The sequence below is a fragment of the Nyctereutes procyonoides genome, unplaced genomic scaffold (genome assembly GCF_905146905.1).
Source record: "Nyctereutes procyonoides isolate TBG_1078 unplaced genomic scaffold, NYPRO_anot_genome, whole genome shotgun sequence".
Classification (NCBI taxonomy): domain Eukaryota; kingdom Metazoa; phylum Chordata; class Mammalia; order Carnivora; family Canidae; genus Nyctereutes; species Nyctereutes procyonoides.
The window spans coordinates 21,098,800-21,124,406 of NW_026575037.1; the positions used below are offsets into that span (position 1 = coordinate 21,098,800).

A 25,607-nucleotide genomic window follows, 5' to 3' on the forward strand; every position below is an offset into this window, starting at 1 on the left:
CTGTTGTCTGAGCGTATTTTGGGGTGAGGACAGAGGGCCAGTGAACAGCCACCACATTCAGGTTACATATTTATCACCAAAAGCTAATAGGCCACTGCTTTGACTAGGGTGTCAACATCTGCCAAATCTCACTCTGTAGATGGAATCTTAAATGACTTTGACCGAAGAAATGAAAATGTTTCTTTTTGACACCACCGGACATTTGAAATTTTCCTTCCTTGACTCCAAATTTCCTGTAGTTGATTTGATGAAGAAATAGCACTTATATTTTAACTCTAAATCTATCCCAACAGGGTGATGTGACGTGAGCTGCAGAAGCGGTTGCATTTTGATAGTTAAACCAGAAAAAAGGAAGCAATAGTGTTAATGTACACTGCTTTAGTCATATTGCATTGGGGGTTTGGATAAAGGTTTTACATGTAAGACAATGAAAAACTAAAGAGCCAAGACTATAGCTCTTTTCCCTCCAACTTGTCTGACCACAATTGTCATGATAGCTGAAGGAACTGAAGGAGAGAAGAGGTCTCAGGTCGATGTAACGTCTTCACATTCTGGGAAACATGTGAAAGATGAAGTAGATTTATTCCCTAAGGCTCTAGAGGAGAGAACTCAGACCAATTAGGGGTGAATATTGCAAAATAAAGTCTACCTTTTATAAAAACCTAATGCAAATAGAAAAGGATGCTTTCACATTGAAATTCAAGTGTTATGAAATGGCCTCCTGCATTGTGAGAAAAAGAGCTACAAGTCATAAGGTCCCTGACATCTTGAAAATTTTGTTTCCAGAGCTAGTTATGAAATAAATAGATCACTTACAAAAAGAGCGTCTCCACTAGATGAAAACCCATTTTTCTTTGTTTTGTTTTTTCCTCTTTCCTGTCCCATCAGTGTTTCGAAGGGAGTGACTTGTGCTCTTACTTAGTAATCCAGCAGAGGCTGCAGAGCAGGACTTACATACTGAGCAGTAGTATATACTATGCTTATTTTATCTCGAAGACTAAGAATGAGAGGTTCAAGAAAAAAGTAGGCATCTTACTTTTCCTATTTAAAAAAAAAATGTGTTCTAATGTGGATTGCCTTTGTCTCTGTCGTGTTCATAGATTTTGAGGGTATTTATCTGATGGAATCAAGTGCCAGGGTATCATGAACATACTTCCCTAAAGCTTACTAAACTTAAGATTTCCCTATGTGTGAGTTAAAGGGGGGGAAAAAAGTCAAGAATTTGTGAGGAACAAACAAGTCCTTTTTCTGCTTCCGTGACAGCCTCTCTCAGCTGCTTCTCTGCCTTTCTGTCCTCTAAAATTCCTTCTGTACACCAAGAAGAGTTTTCTGATCTTACTTGATGGCATTTCTTTGTATTCAAAAAATGGACTTCATTAGTGAATCTTCAGACATCAGAGCAGGTGTCACAGTGACTTAAGTGGCCATGTTCTCAAACTCTACAACTGAATATTTGAAGTAGGTTGAAAGCTATGATTTTGAAGTTGGAAGCTTACTCGGCTCAAAGTCAATGGATGCTGATGTTAAATACAAAATTTGGGCAAAATTATTCCTGATAATCCCTTAATTGGCTCATAGAATATGTAGACGTCACCACAACAGTAAGTCCAATCCAGCTAGTGTTGAAAGAGTTCATGCTCACTCCTCCAGCTCTTTTGAGTTCCCAACCTACAGCAAGGATGGTTCACTAGATCCCATGCATTGGTGGGATTCCAGACTCCAATCCCTGATTCCCTGCTTATGTAAAGCTGTCAGAAGCACCACTCAGGGTCTCAGTCACCCATTCTGGAATAGAGAAATGTCTTCAGAGGAAAAGTGGCCCCAAATGTTGGGTCCCCCACACCTATCCTTATCCTTTCCAAGCCTGGCAGTTCTTCAAATTCTTCACTATAGTTTTAGCCCCCCACTACTTCAGCAAGAAGGTTTATTTGAATTACCTAGTCCAATGTTACAGGATATGAAAGTCCTCAGCAACACCTTTCACATGACAATCAAGAAACAGCTACCACGGGGGATCCCTGGGTAGCGCCTGCCTTTGGCCCAGGGCGCGATCCTGGAGTCCTGGGATCGAGTTCCACGTCAGGCTCCCGGCATGGAACCTGCTTCTCCCTCCTCCTGTGTCTCTGCCTTTCTATGTCTATCACTAATAAATAAATAAATCTTTAAAAAAAAAAAGTAAAGAAAAGAAACAGCTACCATAAAATTGGTATTTAAAAAAAGGAGGAGGAGAAATAACTTGGAAATATCAGGTATGAAGTAAATGATTTAACAATATTAATTTTCTGTCATCAATGGGGGGAGGGTAGTAAGAATTTGTCAGTGTTTATTTTAAAAAGTCTGGAAGGAAGAAGCATTTTTCTCAAGTAACCATGAATATTTCTAGCACAATTCATTTCAATTCTGTTGGATATTTATATTGAAATCAGTAGAAATTGTGTCCCTTATGGAATAATAATTTTTTAGAGTCTTATATGAGTATTTCATGAAATTATTCATCCCCTAATTGCCTATGGGACATTCTACCTAGTAGACTTCCAAACTTCCTTCAACTGTGACTTAACTCTTGCATTGGAATTGATAAGTTTTTCTCTTAGGAATTGTGTTGCCTTGGGGATCCCTGGGTGGCTCAGCAGTTTAGCACCTGCCTTTGGCCCAGACGTGATCCTGGAGTCCCGGGATTGAGTCCTGCATCAGGCTCCCTGCATGGAGCCTGCTTCTTCCTTTGTCTATGTATGTGTCTGCTTCTCTGTGTGTGTGTGTGTGTGTCTGTCATAAATAAATAAAATCTTAAAAAAAAAAAAAGGAATTGTTTTACCTTGAATTACTTCTCTCGGAGCTTGAATATTAATGGAGTAAACTGATAAAACCAAGATTTTAAACCAACAAAACCACAGAACAGACTCTTAATTACATTGATCTTCTGTCAAAATGACCCTATTAGATCCAGCCTTATTTTACTCTTAACGTATAACAATGAAGACTGAGAAAATGATCTTGGATTTAGTCAGAATTGGCTAAAAGTCAATTTATCTGTGATATATTGTTAAGCAGTTTAACAACCCACGATTGAGTGTTTATTGTAAAGTATACTGTCATATACCGTAGGATTTGACAAGGATAGTCATTTATTCAATAAGCATATTTTGGGGCAGCCTGTGTAGCTCAGGGGTTTAGTGCTGCCTTCAGCCCAGGGCCTGATTCTGGAGACCCGGGATTGAGTCCCACGTCAGGCTCCCTGCATGGAGCCTGCTTCTCCCTCTGTCTGTGTCTCTGCCTCTCTCTATGTGTCTCCCATGAATAAATAAAATCTTTAAAAAAAAATATTTTTTTGAATGCTAAATTTCAGGAACTGTCCTAGGTGCTGGACAGGTTGGGGGACTGGGGGACACAAACAATGCTATAAAGAAATAGAAATGAAGGTACTATGAAGAGAATGATGGTGGGGGAGATTCTAATTTAAAGCGGTGAATCTGGGAGAGTCTTTTTGAGAAAGTGACTAAGTTGAAACCTGAAGAATGAATAGGAGATAGTCATTTGCAGAGTATGAAGAGCATTCCAGGTAAGGGGTGTAGTATTTGCAAACCTGATATTGCAGGAAGAAACATTTTCTAGGCCAGTTTGGCCATAGTGTGATAATCAGAAAAAGAGGGACATTAGGTGAAATTTTAGAAGTGAGCAAGGGTCCAGATTTGCATCATCGATAAGCTATATTAAGCAGTTAACTGAATACATACCTGCCATATTTTATTTGCTTGTTCATTTTATATGTGTATCTCAAAATAGTTTGTCCACAATGGCAGGGATCAGTTCTCCTTTATTACCCTTGTATTCTCAGCACCTAACAAAGTGCTGGACACATAGTAGATGTTCTTATGTATTTGAATGAACTTATGAATGAATGAATGAATGAATGAATGAATGAATGAATGAATTCAATGTATAACTTAAGAATAAAATTATCCTGGGTTGTCTACATGACTCAGTTAAGTGTCCAGCTCTTGATTTTGGCTCAAGTTGTGAGATCAAGCCCTGTGTTGGACTCCCTGCTGGCTATGGAGCCTGCTTAAGATTCTCTCCCTCTCCCTCTCCCCCTCATCACCCCAGCTCATGCTTTCTCTCTCTCTCTCTCTCTCTCTCTCTCAAAAAAAAAAATAAAAATAAAAATTAAAGTTATCCTAAGATAATTGGGAGGACATTATAGCATATTAAGAAGGGCATGAGATTTATGTTTCACCAAGGCCTTTTAACTGCTCTGTGGACAATAGATTGAAGGGGAAAAGAATGGAAGTGGAGGACCAGTTAGGAGGAGGCTGGTGCAGTCGCCTATTGAAGTGGTGATGGTAATAATTATGATAGCATTTGTTGAGTGCTAACAATGCTGTGAGCATTTTTCATGTATAATCTCATGTAATCTTCACAATGACTATGAGATTCATTGAAAGGCATAAACTCTGAAGGACAAAGAAATGGTGGGGTAAACAATAGCCACAAATTTTTGGAAGCTAGCCAGCAGTTGGATGAGTATCAACGGACCTAGCAGATTTGAAAAAGCTGATCCTAAGCCATCAACTCTACTTTTTCCATGAAGATCCCCCCTCAAAAATCCAAGAATTGGTGGCATTAGTACCCCTGGAAACAGAGATTGGGGAAAAAAAGATCTTCTCTCCCACTCAGAGCAACTAAGAGCTTGTTACATCCCCTCTCAGGACAGGGTAAAATAGGGTCTCTGTACTAAAACTAAGGGAATGAAGTCATGTTTATACACTAGATGCAGCGAATAATAACCTGCCTCTGCCACTAGGCTCCAAGAATGCCAGCTGTCAGAATTAGGCCCTTCAGGAAGGATTGTGGAAAACTCTTCTCTGAGGACTCTAAACAGGCCATAAAAAAGATGAAAGGTACTGGCATCAAAGCCTTCCCAACCAAATAGCCCAAATAGCCCTAGGAGTTCACTCTGTAGCAAAGTCCCCAAGTTAACCACCCCCAGCCATGCTGAAAACTTTTTTTGCTGACAAATTCTTAAATTTGAGTGGATAGTCAAGAATTATCAGACATCTGAATAGATGTTTTTTAACAAGAAACACAAAAGCCAAAACAAACGGGGGGAAAAAATAACTTCGAAAAAACAGATATAGAGGCAGAAAAACACTAACATTCTGTTTACATATATGTTCCTAAAGTAATAAAAGAAGATTTTAACATCCATGGAACTGGAGAAAATGTAATAAAAATTCAGAGAACAAACAATAGGGATCCCTGGGTGGCGCAGCAGTTTGGCGCCTGCCTTTGGCCCAGGGCACGATCCTGGAGACCCGGGATCGAATCCCACATCGGGCTCCCGGTGCATGGAGCCTGCTTCTCCCTCTGCCTATGTCTCTGCCTCTCTCTCTTTCTCTCTCTGTGACTATCATAAATAAATAAAAATTAAAAAAAAAGAGAACAAACAATAATTATTGGAAATTAAAAATACAATAGCGGAAAGAAAACACAATAGAGAGTTGTAGATAATTTTAAGAAATCTCTTAGTAGCAAAACAAAGATATTGAGATCTAGGAGGCTGTCAAATCTGTGGCTAGAATATCAATACTTCAAACGTATGAATTTACGCGCTTTCCCTGGAAACTACTGAAAAATGTGTTTTACCAAACTGAGAGAAATAACTCAGGAAAGAGGAAGATATGAGATTCAGGTAATCCAGCAAAAGAAAGAGGTAGAAGAATTTTTCCCAGGAGGATGATGGAGACAGATATGAAAATGATAGCCATACAACAGGCTAGAGAACAACCTATCCAGATAGAAGTAAATCACAATGCTCTGGAAAATGTTCAGGATGAACCTAATGGTATACTACTATATTTGAAAGTATTGAGAGGAGATCTGCACAGTGGGCAAGACTGGAAGGACAAAAAAAGACAAAAGAAAAGGAAAAGGAAACATAGTATATTTCACAGCCCACCTGTCAATAGCATTTACTTATGTGAAAAAGCAAAGAACCAAATTAAACATTTTAGCTCCAGAGATACTGCACTTAAGTCTCATACATTTGAAAATGGGTCAACCAAGAAATTAAAGAAGAATTTTAAAAATTTATAGAAACAAATGAAAATGAAAACACAACTGTTCAAAACCTTTGGGATGCAGCAAAGGTGGTCCTAAGAGGGAAGGATACAGCAATACAAACCTTTCTCAAGAAACAAGAAAGGTCTCAAACAACACAACCTAACCTTACACCTAAAGGAGCTGGAGAAAGAACAGCAAATAAAGCCTAAACCCAGCAGAAGAGAATTAATAAAGATTAGAGCAAAGATCAATGAAATAGAAAACAAAAGAACATTAGTGCAGATCAACGAAACTAGGAGATGGTTCTTTGAAAGAATAAGATCGATAAACCCCTTGTCAGAATTATCAAAAAGAAAAGAGAAAGTATCAAATTAATACTTTTATTAAATTAATAAAATCTTGAATGAAAGAGGAGAGATCACAACCAACACCAAAGAAATACAATTATAAGAACATATTATGAATAACCAACAAATCAGGCAATGTGGAAGAAATGAAAACATTTTCAGAAACCTATAAACTACCAAAACTGAAACAGAAAACCTGAACAGACCCATAATCAGGAAGGAAGTTGAAGCAGTCATCAAAAATCTCCCAACAAACAACAGTCCAGAGCCGTTTGGATTCCCAGGACAATTCTACCAAACATTTAAAGAATTAATACCTATTCTTCTGAAGCTGTTTCAAAAAATAGAAATGGAAGGAAAACTTCCAAACTCTTTCTGTGAGGCCAACATTACACCTTGATCCCAAAACCAGACAAAGATCCCCCCACCAAAAAGAATAATGGACCAAAATCCCTGATGAACATAGATGCAAAAATTCTCACCAAAACACTAGCCAATAGGATCCAACAGTACATTAAAGGATTCCACCATGACAAGTCGGAAATATTCCTGGGCTGCCAGGGCAGTTCAATATCTGCAAATCAATCAATGTGATACACTATATTAACAAAAGAAAGGAAGGGAACCACATGATCCTCTCACTATGTGCAGAAAAAGTATTTCACAAGTATAGCATACTTTCTTGATTAAAATTCTTCACAGTGTAGGGATAGAGGGAACATACCTCAATATCATAAAAGCCAGATATGAAAAGCCCACAGCAAATATCATTCTCAACAGGGTGAAACTGAGAGCTTTTCCCCTAAGATCAGGAACACAACATGGATGTCCACTCTCACCACTGTTAATCATAGTAGGAGAATTCCTAGCCTCAGCAATCAGCAACAAGAAGAAACAAAAGGCATCTGAATCAGCAAAGAAGAAGTCAAACTCTCACTCTTTGCAGATGCCATGATACTCTCTCTACGTGGAAAACCCAAAAGTCTCCATCCCAAAATTGAGCTGGAACTCATACAGGAATTCAGTAAAGTGGCAGGATATAAAATCAATGCACAGAAATCAGTTGGATTTCCATACACTAACAATGAGACTGAAGAAAGAGAAATTAAAGAGTCAATCCCATTTGCAATTGCACCCAAAACCTAAGATACCGAGGAATAAACGTAACCAAAGAAACAAAGGATCTGTACTCTGAAAACTATAGAACACTCATGAAAGAAATTGCAGAAGACACAAAGAAATGGAAAAAATGTCACATGCTCATGGACTGGAAAAAAAATACTGTTAAAATGTCTCTGCTATGGCACACCTGGGTGGCTCAGTGATTAAGTGTCTGCCTTTGGCTCAGGTCATGATCACTGGGTCCTAGGATTGAGTCCCACATCGGGCTCCCCACAGGGAGCCTGCATCTCCCTCTGCCCTGCTTCTCCCTCAGCCTATGTCTTTGCCTCTCTCTGTGTGTCTCTCATGAATAAATAAATGAAATCTTTTTTTTAAAAAAAAGTCTCTGCTACTTAGAACAATCTATACATTCAGTGCCAGCCTTATCAAAATACCACCAATATTTTGCACAGAGCTGGAACAAAGAATCCTAAAATGTGTATGGTTCCAGAAAATACTCCAAATAGCCAAAGGAATGTAGAAAAAGAAAACTAAAGCTGGTGGCATCATAATTCCAGACTTGAAGCTATATTACAAAGCTGTGATCAGCAAGACAATATGGTACTGGCACCGAAACAGACACATAGATCAATGGAATAGGATAGAGAATTCAGAAATGGATCCTCAACTCTATGGTCAACTAATTTTTGACAAAGCAGGAAAGAATATCCAATGGAAAAAGGACAGTCTCTTCAACAAATGGTGTTGAGAAAATTGGACAGCCACATGCAGAGGAATGAATCTGGACCATTTTCTTATACCATACACAAAAATAGACTCAAAGTGAATGAAAGACCTAAATGTGAGACAGGAATCCATCAAAATCCTAGAGGAAAAAAAAATCCCAGAGGAGAACACAGGCAGCAACCTCTGTAACCTTGGCCACAGCAACTTCTTGCAAGACACATTTCCAAAGGCAAGGCAAACAAAGGCAAAAATGAACTATTGGGGCTTCATCAAGATAAAAAGCTTTTGCAAAGGAAAGAGTCAACAAAACCAAAAGCCAACTGACAGAATGGGAGAAGATATCTGCAAATATCTTATCAGATACAGGGCTAGTATCCAAGATCTATAAAGAACTTCTCAAACGCAACACCCAAAGCATGAATAATATAATCAAAAAATGGGCAGGAGACATGAACAGACATGTCTCCAAAGAAAATACACAAGTGGCCAACAGACACATGAAAAAATGCTCCACATCCCTTGGCATCAGGAAAATCAAAACCATAATGAAAAACCACCTCATACTGGTCAGAATGGCTAAAAGTGACAGGAAATGACAGATGTTGGCGAGGATGCAGAGAAAGGGGAGATTCGGAGCTCATCATCAGTTCTGGCATTAATATAGAACTACTATAATATAAGAGTTATTACTCAGAAATATCTGATGTTCTTCAGGAATTCAAATATTATAGGGAAAAAGAGGACAGTTACATCCTAGCGGGTTAAATTCAGAGATGTATACGGTGTGTTAGGAGATCATGGTGAAGCAGCACCTAACATCATATTCCAAAAAGAAGATGGTACTTGAGTTGAAACTTGAAGGAAGGATGAGACAGCCAGGAGGGCATCATAGGAATGGGTCCAAGCAGAGGGTACAGCTTGTGCAAAGGTGAGAAGCATGAAAGCATGGCAGTTTCAGAAATACTAGATGTGACTGTAATAAACAATACGGATGAATATGTGAGAGGAGAAGCATGTAGGGCTTGCTCACGAAGGTCTTTCTATGTTACACAGGCACTTTGAATTTAATCCTGAATGCTATGAAAATGCATTAAAATATTGAGAGGATGGACAAGATTATCTACAAATCCATCTATAAAACGGAAGATGTGAAACAGGACCTTCCTGTAGTCTCTTCACATCTTCAGTGATGCATGACCCTGTAACTAGTGCAGTCCTGGAGCAGAATAGAGAGGAGGAAGAGCTGGAACGATCTCACAGGAGATAGGAGAGGATTGCTATGGAGCACAGAGTCTGGGTGAGAATACGGTGATGCAATTAGCTGGCATGGGGATAAGGGAGAGAGGACATGTTTGGGGTGGGGTGGGGGGGACAACATGAGCTCAATTTTGAACATGTTAAGATTTGGCATTACTTACAAAACTCTCTGATCCTAATAGATGATCTCAGACCTCAAACTTTCATTAGCACTGGAAGGCAAAGAACTGCTGAATCCTCCAAATTTCCGTGGTAGGTGGGCCAAAGAGACACTAGTCTCAAAAAAGAAAGAAAAAAAAATCTACTCCCAAGAAAGACTTAATGATTAATTTCAGAATTTCTTCATCCAAACCCACTTAATTACACCCTGTACTTCTCCTCTAATTATTGTAGGCTTAACACTCATACCATTGTGGTGAAAACATGGTGATCTATTTGATGTCTCAATATGGCCTGTCAATTCTATGGTGCATAGCCAGACTATAGTCACCCTCATCTGAACCCTTCCCTCGCTGTTTTCTCTTGCTACTACTTGAGGAATAAGTAGTATTCTTTCCCCTAATATATTGGAAAAACAGACATAGCACACACTCAATACTACAAACATAGTGGGCACCCTGTATTTTCTATTTTTATTTTATTTTATTTTTTATTTTTTTTTATTTTTTTTTTCACCCTGTATTTTCTTAAGGGTGGTGATAATGCATGTTCCAAAGTCACTTCATTTTTCCTTCGGAGAGGAAAAGGAAAAGAAAGACACTGACAGGATGTGACTATAATGTGAATGAATAAGTATTGTGAATGCTTAGAAGGGAGGTCTACAGCTATTGTGCAGAGTTCAACTTAATAAGGGACCCAAAGAGGAAAGATTAACCAATGATTGTGGTACATTTTGGTTTTGAACTTTGTGTGTGTGTGTGTGCGTGCGCGTGTGTAGGAGAAATGACTTGGGCATAGTCAACAGGAGACTCCACTGAGGAAGGAAACCACACACGAGCCTCTGTCAGTTGAGCAAATAACTGTACCACAACAGCATACAGGATGAAGAGGGGAGGACATAGGTGAGTCAGGTGAACTGGACTGTAATTAGTTTTCAGAGTCAGGTCAACAAACAAGAATTCATATGCAAAAAGCAGTGACACTTTGCTCCTCAAATGATGACCTACGTCAACTGTGGAGCTACTTAGTCTTTCAAGTATTTCTGATTTTGGAAGGCCTCTCTTTCCCCTAGTCCAGGCCTCCTTTCCAATGTTCTTGGAACCTTTAGACACTTTGCCCACAGCAAATATCATTCTCAACAGGCTGAGAAGCAGGGTGCTTGGAAGCAAAAATAAAACAAAAAGCAAGTAAAAAAGATTCCAGGTAAAACAGGTAAGGATATGGAGAATGAAGAACCCCAAACTCAAGATGGTGGCTCATTTCAGCAGGGGCATATGTGTGTTTTAAGTAGGTAGGAGAGAAGGGAGAGGCAAAGCTTGTAAGTAACTTCAACTGGAATGTTCTATTTCTTGAGCTGGGTGTTGGTGCCGTGGTGTTTGTTATGCCAGGGTATCTGAAATACTTCATAACTTTCAATAAGAGATGTCTAAAAGGAAAGAGAGGAACAAAACAATCGTTTTATGTCCCTTCTACTTGTGAAAAGACAAGAGTCCTTTCTTATTACACTAATTTTATTTATTTTTTTAAGACTTTATTCATTTATTTGTTCATTATTTATTATAAGCCCCGGGGGGGCACAAGCTGAGCAGGGAGCCTGACACAGGGCTCCAACCCAGGACCTCTGAGATCATGACCTGAGCAGAAGGCAGACACTTAACCAACGGAGCCACCCAGGCGCCCCCCTAAACTATATGTTATTATAAACTGAGAAACTGTGTTTGTTCACAAGCAAGGCTGTGCCCACTACCGTCTTTGAAGTTAATGCTCATAAGTCAAATTCAATTTTCTAGCAAATGTTCAAATTGCACACCTACAACACCTACAAAGCTGGATCAGCTTCAGTGATTCCATCCATGGGTGTAACTAGTAAGCACTGAACACCTGCTGATACAGAGGTGCCTTTCCTGTTTCGTTACTACTATGACATCATACATGTTTGAGTGACACACCACAAAGAGAGGTCATCAGCCTTAAATGCTCAGTGCATTCGTTACCCATATGCTGCTGATAGGATACGTGGTTGTCCCAGGCATCTTCCTTCCTGCTTCCTCCTCACTAGTCCTGCCCCATTTCTTCTCTTTCTTGACCCCAGGGTCACTGCACTTCTCATTTCCTACCCACTGTGATCACAGGAAGAGGAGAGATGAAAGCCATGTGTCATCTTGTTAACAGAGATATGAAGAGCTACAAGACAGAAATGAGATGGGAAAGGATTAATCTAACTGTTAGAATTAGACCTACCAACTCTCTGTTTCACATTGTGTGCTTGGGAATTTCTCCAAAATAGAGGGAGACTGGTATCCTACCGGTGCACGGCAAGCCTGATGTCATACTGCCTGAATGGAAACCATGCTCCGCTACCTCCTAGCTACATGATCTTGTCCAAGTTACTTCATGTCCTTGTAAAATTTGGATATTAATAGTACTTGCCCTTTGAAGTTGAAATAAAACTTAAATGAAATGATGCATCAAAATGCTTAACACCGCATAATACTCAATACATAGCAAGGGCTCAATAAATGTTGGCGATTAGGGGATCCCTGGGTGGCGCAGTGGTTTGGCGCCTGCCTTTGGCCCAGGGCACGATCCTGGAGACCCAGGATCGAATCCCACATCGGGCTCCCGGTGCATGGAGCCTGCTTCTCCCTCTGCCTATGTCTCTGCGCCTCTCTCTCTCTCTGTGACTATCATAAATAAATAAAAATAAAAAAAATGTTGGCGATTATTAACGTGCTTTGATTTTCATTTCACTTCCTGACCTTTTGGTATCAGGGATAACCTATATTCAGGAAAAACCGGCTTCCAGGCAGAAGTCCTGATAAAAGTAGCCTCCATACCTGGAGGGAGGTTTTTTTTTCCTCCCCTGCTGAAAGCAGTGATTTCTTCCACCTACACATTTCTCCCTAATTCTCTTCGGGTTGTTTTAACAACAGATGCAAAGAGTCTGCCTATGGAAGGAGACAGGTTGCTACATTGGTTGGAAGCTTATTTTGTTTTTATGTCTTCGTATTCATCGCTACCTTCCTGGAGCAGCGAAAAGAGACCGGAGACCCAGATGACAGCAGGCATGTTCCCTCCTCCAAGACTGTCACAGTCACTTTTTCATCAGGACAGGGACCTCCTGGGAGAGAAAATGGTTCCACACCCCCCCCACAAATAAATGAGGCTAAGAAGGTCATTGCCGAGCATTGGCCAAGGGCGGCTCAGCTCCAGCAGGCTCAGACCCCTTCTCCAACAGTCCTGAGCGCAGGTGCTGGTAGTAAGAGCTGCTAGGACCAGGCTTGAGGGCGAAAGTGCTTTCAGAACAGCTAGAAAAGCTGTTGACAAAACTGGTCACAGCGGATTTTAACTTGGAGAATTCAGGGCAATACTTATCTCTGAGGAAAGGAAGGCAATTCCAGATAGAAAACCAAGTTTCAAGCAGACACAAAGGAAAGCATACTGCCTGTGTTTCTTTATATTAAAAATTTAAAATAATATCTTTTACCTATTCCCTTCCTGCCAACTCTCCTCTTCCAGTCTGAGCCCAAACGTGTCTCTTCTCCTTCCAGCCTTCCTATTTCTTTCTTTCTTTCTTTTTTTCCTTTAAGGGCTCTTTATTCACTCTAAAGGGGGGGGGGGCGGCAAGAGATGATTGGCTACGTGAGAGCAGCCCGGCCCTGCCCATTTCCCTTCCCACACCCTCCCCGCCAGAAACAGCTGGAATGAGAAGTAGGGAGGGAAGGCTGGGATTGGCTGTGAGTCAGTGGCAGGGTAGGGTGGGGCAGCGCAGATGAAGCATTTACCTGTCCAGGTAAGTCTGGAGGAGGTCAAAAGAAGAAAACAGTGGAAGGGAGGGGAAGCAGTCTCTGTCTCCGTCTCTGCCCGTTGAAATAAAAGGATATTTCTTTCCTCTCTTCAGCCCCTCATCCAGTGAAGGTGAGTTAATCACTAACCAACTATTGCTTATTCTGCAGCAAGAAGGGGGTGCTTCGTGGGAAGTCAGCCACAGGGCTGTGGGGAGCCCTGTACACCCCAGCCAGGGGGCTTTCCTCTCTGCTCCTCAACTCTCTGAGTCCAGTCTGGGATCAGAGTAGCCTGGTAGCTTCTTGAGATTGGAATGTTTTTGTGGAGACCAGGGCTGGGATGCACTTTTTTTTCCCCCATCTGCCTCTTTCTGTTGGATCAGCATTGTTTTGCAGACAACCAGAAAAATAAAATTGGCTTGTTTTGGAAATTTCCTTCTCTGAGCAATTAAAGTTGTGATTTTGGAAAGGAAGAGTTGGGAGTACAGGGATTCAAAATGGGAGATCACCCAGGGGAGGAGAGGGCCTTAGTTTCTCCATTGCATTTCTCACAGGAAATTGTCTCGTGGTTTATCAACTCAATGTGTATCTTTATTTAAATAAAGGGTGCAGTGTTGTGTGTGTGTTCAATAATGGTACCGTGATAATGGAGCTGTGCATGGACAAGCATGTAAAGGATGAGCTGTGCTAGGTTGTTTGTAAGGGCATGTGAGGCTGGGAAGACTCCCAACTCAGACTACCAGTTAGTTCATCTTTGGAAAACCCATGGATAGTCCAGTTGCAAAGTTGAGTTTATTTGGATTTGACCCAGTTAAGGTTCCAACTACTAGTCACAGAGACTGGCAAGCAGCCGCTCGCTACGCTGTGGCAGGACCTCACCCACCTTCATCTTTCCCAGTAGTACCTGAGTGGTTGGAGTTCTTGGTGGGCTCGGGGCAAAGCCATGTGGCCGTCCCCGGAGAGCAGGAGCAGACCACTGTGGTGGCTTTGCTTTGTTTTCCTCCAGGTGTCCCAGCGGACAGTATGCGTGGCAGGTGTCCCTGCACGGGGAAGCTAGATGTCCAAGTCAGTTCAGAGTAGCTGGTCAGTTCTCCATTAGCCACCTTGGGCTGGGGGTGGCATCCAGGGGGTCACATTCTGGCCCCTCACTTCACCTCTTGTCCTCCTGGTGCAGGAAGGAGCAAAGTGGGGACAGCGCGGTGCCCGGCTCCAAGGGCCTGGCACCCGCAAGCCCTGAGCAAACGTGTTGGGTTGCCAGTCCTGGCCAACTCTTGGTTTCAGCTGAGCCCACACCACAGAACCGGCCCGGTAGACTCACGGACAGAGGCCGCCGTAGTTGGCGAGCTCGTGGTGATGAGAGAACTGTGTATGGAACAAAGCTCTTCAGTGCAGAAGACGTTTCCACCTGCCCTTGCCTCCAACCCACCTGCGAAATAGGAGATGATAACGTTGACTAAACACACTCAGAAACCTGACCCTGTGCTCGTGGAGAAGCATATAGTCCCCATGCAACTGTTAGTCCCCTGCCATCTTCCTTGGGATGCTCCCCAGCCCGAGGCCTGGACAGTCAGCGAGGAGAGACACTTGGTCTGAGGGAAACAGGAAATCTCCTCGACTGGTGGGGAAAGGGGCTGAGCTGTTGGAGATACGGGGGTGGGCTCACGGGGGGAGGGCGACAAGGGGGCCTTGGGCCCGGTTGGAAGGTACACAGAAGCCAAACAGGAATGGGGCTGGAGGCCTGCGCAGCCCCCGCCCCCACCCCCCATGCCAGAACTCCACATGCTCTTTATTTACTCTCCTCCAAGACTTGGCTGGTTTCGGTGGAGTAGTTAATATTTAACGTGCTTTTGCACGGGTGGCCCAGACCATAGGCTGCGCGTGTATTCTACAACCCACTTCCTCCTCCCCTCCAACCCCTCCAAGAGGTCAAGGGTGAAAAGATAGCAAACTCTCACCTTGAGTGTCTTGCTTGTTTCTCTGGCTTCTTATCAGGTAGGAATACCTCAGGTCTCAGTGGCTGCCCTGAAATAGCCCCCAAGTTTCAAGGTTGTAAAGTTGATGGAAGGAAATGTAACATCCAGGTCAGGCCGGAGCGGGGAGGGAGGGTGCAAGGGTGCAAGGGTGGGACGAAGAGAAGAGACTCTTGGGGTTCTGACTCTTTGGATCACAAAATGTGGCATGGAGACAAGTGCCTCAGGGCTCATTCGGCCTTGGTTTCAGGTTCAGGTTCACTTCTGCGGTGATTATGTAGTGTCTGGTGGGTGACAGGGTCTTCAGTGGCATTTGGTGTCATTTGTTTACTCTGTTTACTCTTGCGGGGGCAAAAAGCTGACCTGGAAGCATTACGTGGAATCAGGTAATTTAGAGGGTTTAAGGCGTAAAGTAGAAGGGTGACCTTAGAGCTCTTAGTGTTTAGTCAGGGGGACCAATGATCTTTCCTTAGGTTCATGACCCTCTTGCATCTCCGGAGGGGCCGGGATCCACAGGCAGCCCTGTCTATGCTGTTATATGTCATCCCGTTTCCCTTTGGGAAGGAGGAGGGGAAAGAGCCCCTGATTTCTCATCTGTCAAAGAAGAAAGTATCGCATCTTGCCCATTATCAGGCTATTCTGAAGATCTCATTAGCATATCTGAAGGCATTTTGGGGCTTCACCGTGCTGTGTGTTTTTGAAGCGGTGCTATTCACACTGCGTCTCTCCCCTGGCTACTTTAGGCTGTCCTTAGTTCCAAAATGTGCGTGTGATAGGTGGCCCTGGGAGGAAGGAGAGGCTAGCAAGCCACCAGACAGTCTGAAGCATCCTTGGAAGATCAAGGGTAGTAATTGTCTTTGAAAAGAAAGAGGCAACATCTGGTCACCCATTCACAGAGAATATTATATTAGCCCCAATGATTAATACGGTATTGATAATTATTGCCATTAGTTATCTACAATTTTACAGATAAAAAAGTAGACCCTTGGATTTACACTGACTGCTTGGAAACAGTGTCTTTGCCTCACAAGTGTTGCTTGCCCCATGCCTCTAGGGGGCTCAGAAATGTTAGTTTAACTGAAGCGTGGCCCCAATGCCACTGAGCCACCTGTTCTCAGGGCAGTAAAATACTTAAGAGTTTATAGTAATAGAGTAGAAGCCAAAAACAAACAAACAAACAAAATATAGAGATCTTCCAACAGCTTAACTCAATAGTTACTAGAACAGATGACAGGGCTATTTGTCTAGCATTTTTCGAGTGCCTTCTGCGTGCCTAGGCTTGTGAGAAATGGGTCTCTTTGGTTGTAATGGCCTCAGCCCTGCAGAATGTCAAGGATGAGTTAGTACCTTCTGAATCTAGATGGTCATGAATGGGGTGGATAGCTAAGGTGACCGAACCCCATCCACATGACTTCTCATGTTCCTGTTTCTTTGGGGTTCTGGAGATTGGGAAAGTAGCCTTAGGAAGAAACCTTATGAGCCGTCTTGCCCAAAGTTGATTTCTCTCTGGGCTTCTTTGGCATCTCTGTCCCCTCTGGTCCTGTCTCTATGGACCCTTATGAACTCCATGTGTCTGGCTCACTGGGATTTTTTTCCTCTTTTTCCCCTCATTGTCCTGCTCCTCCCTACCTGCCCCACTTGCAGGTCTCCCTGAAAGCAGGAGAGGAGCCCCATGAGGCCTTGTGCTTATCAGCTCTACAGGGTTGGCAGGCTGGCTCACCCAGCCCAAACCTGACTTGGCCCTGGAAGCAGTTATTGGCAGAGGCCAAAGGGACAACCTCCCTGGGATCCAAACCCCAGGTCCCAAGATCTCCAGTAGAACACGTTTTTCCTAGGACATTTTACCTAGTATCGGGGAGTCAAAAGGTAGTCAAAAATCCAGCGTGGTGTCACAGGAAAAAGTAGGATTCAGAATCAGACAAACTGGATTCTGATCCTAGCTCTCCCCAAACTCTCAACTGGACCTTGCAACCGTCTTTTGAACGTAACTGTTCCGGGATTTCATTTTAACATGGGAGAGTCACCTCTGGCCTTTCCAGAGCTTGGGATATTCAGAAGGAAGATGGCACTGCCTTCCTTTGTTATCACTATTGATACAGCGAAGTTGAAACCGTTTTCCCCTACGAGTTGGAGTCCGGGAGGAAGTTACACAGCACATTTCTCTTGTTCACTTGGTGAGGGTTAGGGAACCTCACTGGAAATAAGCTCAGCGTCATAGGGGGCGGCGCACAGGAGGGAGACTGGGTTTGTGGCAGCCTCTGGGGTCCTGTGCCTGCCCCCAGCTCAGGGAGCCGATTGGTGGCAGTTGTGGTGGGGGTGGGAGGGGGACGGTGTTGGCTCTGAGGGCAGCCAGCAGTTACTACACGACGTGTTTTGTGTGCACTATTTCAGTCAATGCTCATGACGACCCAGTGCAGCTGCTATTATTGACGGCCCTGAGTTCCTTCTCTGCCATTTAACCCCAACCCTCCTTTTCTAAACTCTCGTTGCCTTACCTCGATTTACGTGGATCCTAGATGGATCTTGCCTTTTTCTTATTACGAGAACAGTAGCAGCTCTTCTCTTATTCATCAAGTGAGTGTTTACTACCAACTAAGCTGTGCTAACTGTTCTCCTTCAATCCTACGTTAACCTGTTTTAATGAGAAAAAACGGAGTCCAGGCGTAATTTGCCTCCGGTCACATAACTGTAGATGGCAGAAGTGGGATTTGAATCCAGATCTGACTACCTCCAGGACCCAAGCTCCTAGCCCCTCTGTCCTGATGGCTCGCAGTCGAGGACATGTAGGGGAGGCCACTAGGGAAGTGATGGAATCTCCTTCCTTCCTGCCTACACTGCCCCCCCCCCCCGCATGTGAGTGAGCCCGCTTCTGTGCCCTTCCCCGGGCGGGGCCTTGGGTGCTGGTGCTCCTGGCCCCTTGCCGCCGGCCCCCTGCTTGCTTGGTGTCCCTGCCGCCTTGCCGGAGAGCCTCAGCCCGGCTCACACGTGGCTTTGATTCTTCTCTTTTCAGGCCGGCTTGGGACATTGTCCACTGCCTTCGCTTCCCCCCTGGGAGCCCCTTTCACCGCCCCTGCACTTGCTTCGGGCGATGCCCCAGAGCCAGCTGTGGCCAGTGGGGCCTGGCTCGGAACCCGGGACCCGCGTCGGCAGCTGCGACAGCATCATGAGCGCCACGGCCACCCGCTCGGGATCTGTACGTACCCTCTGTCCGCAGCCTGGCCTGCTCGCTGCTCCTGCCCTGCCCTGCCCTCCCGGCCTCACTGCTCCTCCGCTTTCATCTTCCTCATCAGAGAGTGAATCACACCCCTTGGTATTTCTGCCTCTGAGTCACCCTGGTTTTCTAGAGACGAGGGTGGGACGGCCCCCGAGAGCAGTAGGACCGATGAGACTTGCTCCCAGTTTTCATTCACTGGGGACAAAGTTGAGGTGGGGGTGAGGGCCAGCGATCTGGGGGCCTGGTGGCACCCGGATGGATCATGGATCGCAGATCCCTGGAGCCCTGTAGTCCTGAAGTCTCCTGCAGCAGGCCGCATTCCTTTCGCAGAGATCAAAGGGGACAGAGTAATTAGGAGCCTGGGTTCTGGAGCCAAGCAGGTCTGAATTTCTCTACCTACAAGGCCGATGGCCTTGGGCAAATTACTTAATTTCTGTAAGCTTCGTCTCCTCAATTTTAAGGTGGGGATAATGCAAACACCGAATTCATGGGGTTCTGGGGGGAGTGAATGACAAACACTTAGCACACGCCTCTGTAGAGAAAAGAAATAGCCTGTGTCTACGAGCAGAGATTCAGAATCTTCCAAAGTCACCGTGTGTAACTGTGAGTGGCGTGAAGTAAATTGTAATTTTTCTGGGAACGAATTTAAGTCTCAGTTGCTGTGAGGCTGGTGTGAAAGAGTAGGTCTGCCCTATATCTGGATGTCAGCGTTGCTTTGTTCTTGGTGTTCGTCACATACATAATAAGCCTTGACAATTTATACTTTATTGCTTTATATCCTATGGAGGTGCTTGGAAATTTAAGGATTATAAGAATCTCTACCAAATGCCAACGATATGTAAAAATCGAGCAGAGAAAGCAGGACACACACACACACACACACACACACACAATCCAAAGTGCAGGCAACCTGGGTATAATTTCTTTTTGACCTGAGACGGTGGGACCACAGAGACAATTTTCTGTTTCTATTAGGCTGAGAACAATATGAGCAGTTACATACTCCTGGACACAGAATGTGACGGGGATTAAAGGTTTCCCGAGTACATCATCCAGAAAGGAGAAAGTCAGGGTTGGCTTATCCTTGGCTACTCGAGGAAGAAAAGGGCAGTAAAGAAGATTTTGTTCAGGGAACCCCTGGAATCGACTTCAGGGTTCCCAAGGGTATGTCTGAGGCTTCCTTAAACATGGAATCTTCACTCTTGTCAACAGACAGGTGGCTCCTTAAGGAGTCAGGGGAGCTGGTAGGGTTATTCCAACAACCATCTCCTAGGATTTATTTAGGGTCGTCTCGAAATCTTCCCAGGCCGTCTGAGTGGGTCTGGAGAATATGTAACTCTGAAGTATCTCAAATATTAGGAAGAGAGTAGAGATACATGCCAAGAAGGGACTCAGGCCAAATCTCTTACATTTCCATTTGCCTTTTTGGTTTTCCCTTCAACTTTCAACTTTAGAGAGGGGCTCTTCTATGGATCTTGCTGGCCTCATAGGACACAAGCAGTAACCATTGGAAGTGGCCATAACACTCTTTCCCAAACATCCCTCTGTGCTTTTTCATCATGACAATTATTTACTTTAAAATCTACTTGATATTTCACACCATGTTGCCCTCTCCTCCTCCCACACCCGTCCAGTTTCTCTACCCTCCCCTCCTCAAGTTAATATTTGCTTAAGAAATGCACACTTATTTGAATGTTAGCCAGCGCCGAATGCCATCAAGAGAGCAAATACACAAAGGAAAAAATCCTGCATGGAATGCGTTGCAAAGTCAAGTGTACATTATTTAGTAAATTTATCTGTGGCTACTCATACCACAGTACCACAGTTTCTTGTTTGTCCCTCATACCGTCCTTGACATACCAGTCGTGTATGCAAAAGTACTTTGAAAGTTAAAAAGAATACCGTTCAAGTTTAAGGTCAAATCATTCTGTGGTCCGTGTAATTTAGAGCTAAATCGGAGACACACAACGTGAAATGCTTGGCAATTCCTCACACAGAGGAATTGGAATTAGAACCTGGCACCGCTTCTGATCTGTTCCCCCAAGCCTTCCACCCGGGACTGAGCCAAGAAAGGTCAACTGCCACCTGGCTGCCCCACGATGGGTGCTCGTGGGCCCTCGGCCCCGCATCCCTGCCCCCGTCCGGGCCTGCGGTTTCAGGAGGCAACTCCCGCACAGTTTGCACAGTTTGCTGAGAAGCCTCCTGGAAAGGTTTCCAGCTCTTCAGCATTCCTTCGGGACGCAGGGTGGTTCTCGGCCCCACCAGTTTCAGGGGAGCTCCCTCTCACAGTCCCTCATCCTCTCGGTCCTCCACGCCTCATTCCAGAGTGACAGCAGCTACGACTTCCTGTCCGCTGAAGAGAAAGAGTGTCTGCTCTTCCTGGAGGAGACCATCGGCTCACTGGACACTGAGGCTGACAGCGGGCTGTCCACGGACGAGTCTGAGCAGGACGCAGCTCCCCGAGCCCCCCGAGCGCCGCCCGCAGCCCAGCCTGCCCCCCACGGTAAGAGAGGCCCGGCTGGGGGAGCGCCTCTAGCAAACCCAGAGGCCCGGGCAGCCTCCGCTCTCAGGGCCTTGGGCTGAGACGGAGCAACAGGCCTCCTCTCCCGCTCCCTCCCGGCTGGAATGAGGCCTTGTCCTGGGGAGAGGACGAGGGACTGCTCACAGGCCGGCTTCTCTGGCTTCCTGTGAGTTGTGGGAGGCCTGGGAGGGTTTGACCAGCTCCCACTCTCTCCCAGACATTCTGAAGAGACTTGGCCACAGAGGTGGGGAGGGAGGCAGGGAGGGGTGGGTGTTGCTCTGGGGACACTGAGTGATTCTGGAGAGCTAATCTGGATGATCCAGAAGAAGGCGGTTGCAAGAGATAGGAGGGAAGGGCTCCTTAGCCTCAGTGGGTGGTACCTCGCGGCTCTTGTGAGGGAGTGTGGAGAGCCCGTGGTACTGAGGCTCAGTAGAAGGGGGACAGGATGGCACACACGTGTGGCTGTGACTGTGGGATCATATGTCCCAGAGTGAGGCGGGCACTTGACTCCTGAGGACAGCCCACTGGCATAGCGACTACGACCATTTATTCATTCATTTAGCAAACATTGATTGACAATGTGTGTGTCTTTTTTTTTTTTTAAGATTTATTTATTTATTCATGAGAGACACAGACTGAGAGAGAGGCAGGGACACAGGCAGAGGGAGAAGCAGGCTCCATGCAGGGAGCCCGATACGGGACTCGATCCCGGATCCCAGGATCACAACCTGAGCAGAAGGTGCAGCCACCCAACCGCTGAGCCACCCAGGCATCCCGACAGTGTGTTAGGCCCTCCGTGGACATAGGCCAGTAAGTGGGGACGAGGACGCCACTGCTCCCTGAGACTGATTCCCTGGCCCAGGGGGCCCGAGGCACCTGCCTCGCTTGCTGGAAAGAAAGAGCCCATGTCACTCTCCAGTGTGGGGACAGCTGTGGCCATCACAGAGCCATTCAGGTGCTCATAGAAAGTGAAGGTGGGGGGACACCTGGGTGGCTCAGTGGTTGAGCATCTGCCTTTGGCTCACGCTGTCATCCTGGGATCCGGGATCGAGTCCCACATCGGGCTCCCTGCATGGAGCCTGCTTCTCCCTCTGCCTGTGTCTCTGCCTTTTTCTCTCTGTGTCTCTCATGAAAAATAAATAAATAAAATCTTAAAAGAAAAAAAAGTGAAGGCAGAGGAAGGCAAGTCTGGTCACAGCAAGAGCATGTCAGCTGTTGGTGCTATTTGCGTTCAGAGTTTCCCCAGGACTCAGTGACCTGGGCGCCCCAGGATAGCTAGCGGGCTGTGCTGAGCCCCCCCCCGCCCCCACCCCCGTGTTTCTGTAGAGGGCTGGGAGGAGCCCGAGGCCAGGACGGGAGTTCTGTGCAGCTGCTCCTTCCCCAACCGCCATGAAAAATTAATCCTTGGTTGTAGGGAGTCTGCTAGTGTCCATCTGTCCGTGTAAGTGATATCCAGGCAACAGGGGGCCCCTTAGAGAGCAGAGACTCCGCAAAGGGCACACCCCGCGGCTAAGGCGAGGTGGGAGCTCAGGAAGGATGTGCCTGCCCTGGGCAGGGGGTTCTCACTGCACCCACTCTTCTGTGCCTGTTCTCCCGACCCTCGCAGGACACCCAGCGGAGAGGAGCGTGCCCCGCGGCCCAGAGCCCAGGAGAGGGCCTCCGGCCGGGCCGCCCCGCCTGCCTGAGCCGCAGGGCCTGGGCCCCAGGTCTGGCTCCTATAGCCTCCCCAGAAATATCCGCATCGGCAGCGGCCAGGACCTCGGGAGGAGCAGCCGGCCCACCAGCGGCCCCGGGGAGCCTGAGCACCGGCCAGCGGGCCCAGGCGCTGAGGCTCAGGCAGGCGGGGCCTCCCGCGACGGCCACCCGGGGCCGCGGGCCCTCAGCCCCCAGGCGACAAAGGCCATGTGGCAGGAGCCCCAGGAGGGTGGCCCCGCGCCTCCCCCTGCCCCAGGGTCCCAGGCTGCGAGAGCCCACGATGCTGCCAGCCCCGCGGGCATGGACCCCGGTGCCCGGCTGGCCCCGCTCCCGGCCCCCAAGCCCCGGAAGCTGCCCCCTAATATTGTCCTGAAGAGCAGTCGGAGCGGGCTCCACGGCGAGCCCCAGAACTGGCTGTCCCGCCACCCTGACGGCGGCCCCGGAGACTCGGGCCCCGCCGCCACCTCGCTGCAGGAGCAGAGGAGGGCACGCCGGGAGGCGCTGGAGAAGCTGGGGTTACCCCAGGACCAGGACCAGCCCGGACCCCACTTCAGTGGACGCACCAGCTGCCCCGGCCCGCGGCCCAGGCCCAGCCCCCAGGCCGCTGCACCTGCCCCCACGCGGGCCCCGACCCTGACCTCGGCCCCGACCCTGGCCTGGACCTCAGCCCCTACCTCGGCCCCAGCCCCAGCCCCGACCCCGGCCCCGACCTCGGCTCTGACCTCGGTCCCAACTCCGACCCCGGCCCCTACTCCAACCCCGACCCCGACCCCGACCCCGGCCCCGGCCCCGGCCCAGGCCTCCCCGCCGCTGCCGGCCGCCAAATCCAGGCCCATCCCCATCCCTAAGGCCCCGGCGGCCGGCGGCCCCCTGACCCAGCGGAGGCCCGACCCGGCGCTGACGCTCCCAGAGAGCAGCATCCCCGGCCTGAGACAGATGAGCTTCAAGTCCAACACCCTGGAGCGCTCGGGCGTGGGCCTGGGCAGCCGCCTCCCAGCTGAGAAGGACCCCAGCCCCCAAACCAGCTCGTCCCTGGGCAGAGACTCCTTCTTGGGCAAGGTGTCTCCCAACGTCCTGCGAAACACACGGCCCCGCCCGGCGTCCTTGGGCACCGGGAAGGACTTCGCAGGGGTCCGGGTGGCCGAGCTGGCCGAGCTGCAGCAGCCCAGCACCTCCAAGCGCCCGTCCTTCCAAGGACAGGGCCGCGACAGGCTGCCTCGCCCCCCCTGCGTCAGTGTCAAGATCTCCCCCAAAGGCGTCCCTGACGAGCACAGAAGGGAAGCCCTGAAGAAGCTGGGCCTGTTGAAGGAGTAGTCGCCGGCCACACGAGGAAGAGGAGGCTCGGGCCTCCCCGGCCTCCAGCTCAGACGCGGGCGAGCAGGCTTCTCTCCAGGGGGCTCCCCTCGCTGAGGCGAAGGGGGGAGACGGGACTCCGAGCACACGCGGACGTTCATACTCAGCGCGGCCGTGTCGTCGAGTGCCTGCCCGAATCATCCCGAAGATGATTTCCACGAGGCAGCCTGCGTGTGCATGCGTGTGCATGCGTGTGCATGCGTGTGCGTGTATTCCGGGCTGCGTGTATCACTGAAGCTATTTATAGGACGCGGCAAGTCGTCGCTCACAGTTGTGCTGGTCTTGGAGACTTGCTCACGCAGGATGGAGTTCGGCCCAGCCACAGCTGAGAAGACACGGGCGGCTAAGCCGGAGGAATAAAAAGCCCGACGACACGAGGGGTGTGTCAGGGTCATGTGAAATGCGGGTCTCCCAGAACGCCCGCACGGCAGGAGGCCGGCTCATACCTTGGGGGATCCCTCTCTCCGCTCTGCTCTTCTGGACGGGGGGTGCCAGCAGGGGCGGGTCTCTCATCTGCTGCCCCACTGCCTTCTCCCCGCCAGGCCCAAGGGACACATCCCTGTGACGAAAACTGTCAGCTGATTGGAAGCAGGCAAGGTCCGGTTGGCCTGGGAAGGCAGGAGAGGTGACCACCCAGCACACGTCCAGTGGGGAGGATCCTTGTCGTGGGCCTGACAGATCTCGAAGAGTGAACTGTGCTGCGGTCCCTGACTCTCCTGCTCCCTATCTCAGCCTGCACGTGACGCGAGGGATCCCAGGCCCGGGCACGCTGAGATGGGAGTCTAAGCCCTGAGGCTCTATAAATACCAAAGAACTGGGGGCCGCCTCTGCCTAGGCCGCGGGGAAAGGGAAGCCGTGGCTTCTGCATGTAGACGTGCCCGTTTCTATGGGAAGGCAACACGGTACATTCTCTGCTAGCTATTCCCCGAATATCAGAGCTGGGGGGCGGGGGAGTCCTAGAGACAGACAATCCTGTCCCATACTGTTAGGGAGGGGAAGGGACTCCCCTGTGGTCACTCTGCCATTCAGGAGCAGAACAGGGACTCTGGCTTCTCAGGCCACGCCGCACGATGCCTCCTCCTGCGGTGCCTCTGTGCATCCACACGCACCCTCAGGCTCAGCAGTCACCGTCAACGGCTCGACTCTCAGGCCCTTCACGATCCTCGAGTGTCTCCTGGAACGTCCGAGATTAAATGTCGTTCAAGACCATGTCGAGTGTTGTTTTTTTCCTACCACGTCTTTGGAAAGCAGCGATAGAATAACTCACCAGGAACTCCAATTCCCCGACCACATTGTGCAACTTGACAAAATGCGAAAGGAGGGTAACACGAGTAGGTGGTACAGGCTTGTGGGCACAAGTTTGGAAATCAGACACAGCTAGACATGACCCCTGCTTCC

General features: G+C 47.5%; 1 protein-coding gene across 2 annotated transcripts; it reads left to right on the top strand.

Moving 5' to 3' along the window:
• Nucleotides 1-13,429: 13,429 nt before the first annotated feature.
• On the top strand, nt 13,430-25,418 carry CUNH1orf116 (chromosome unknown C1orf116 homolog). Of its 2 annotated transcripts, XM_055319117.1 has the most exons (4): nt 13,430-13,589; nt 18,437-18,619; nt 20,966-21,143; nt 22,768-25,418. In XM_055319117.1, the coding sequence occupies exons 2-4, from the start codon at nt 18,515-18,517 to the stop codon at nt 24,168-24,170; spliced, it is 1,686 nt and encodes a 561-aa protein (XP_055175092.1). In that variant the 5' UTR covers nt 13,430-13,589; nt 18,437-18,514; the 3' UTR covers nt 24,171-25,418. The 2 variants fall into 2 exon arrangements, with proteins under 2 accessions (XP_055175092.1, XP_055175093.1); XM_055319118.1 differs by lacking the exons at nt 13,430-13,589; nt 18,437-18,619 and adding an exon at nt 18,626-18,736.
• The last annotated feature ends 189 nt before the right edge of the window (nt 25,419-25,607 follow it).

Bases quoted from the DNA above. Each gene is read 5' to 3' on its own strand.
- CUNH1orf116 (XM_055319117.1), top strand. From the start codon at position 18,515: ATGCCCCAGAGCCAGCTGTGGCCAGTGGGGCCTGGCTCGGAACCCGGG. The intron at 18,620-20,965 runs GTACGTACCCTC...GCCTCATTCCAG, and splicing joins CGGCCACCCGCTCGGGATCT to AGTGACAGCAGCTACGACTT. The intron at 21,144-22,767 runs GTAAGAGAGGCC...CGACCCTCGCAG, and splicing joins AGCCCAGCCTGCCCCCCACG to GACACCCAGCGGAGAGGAGC.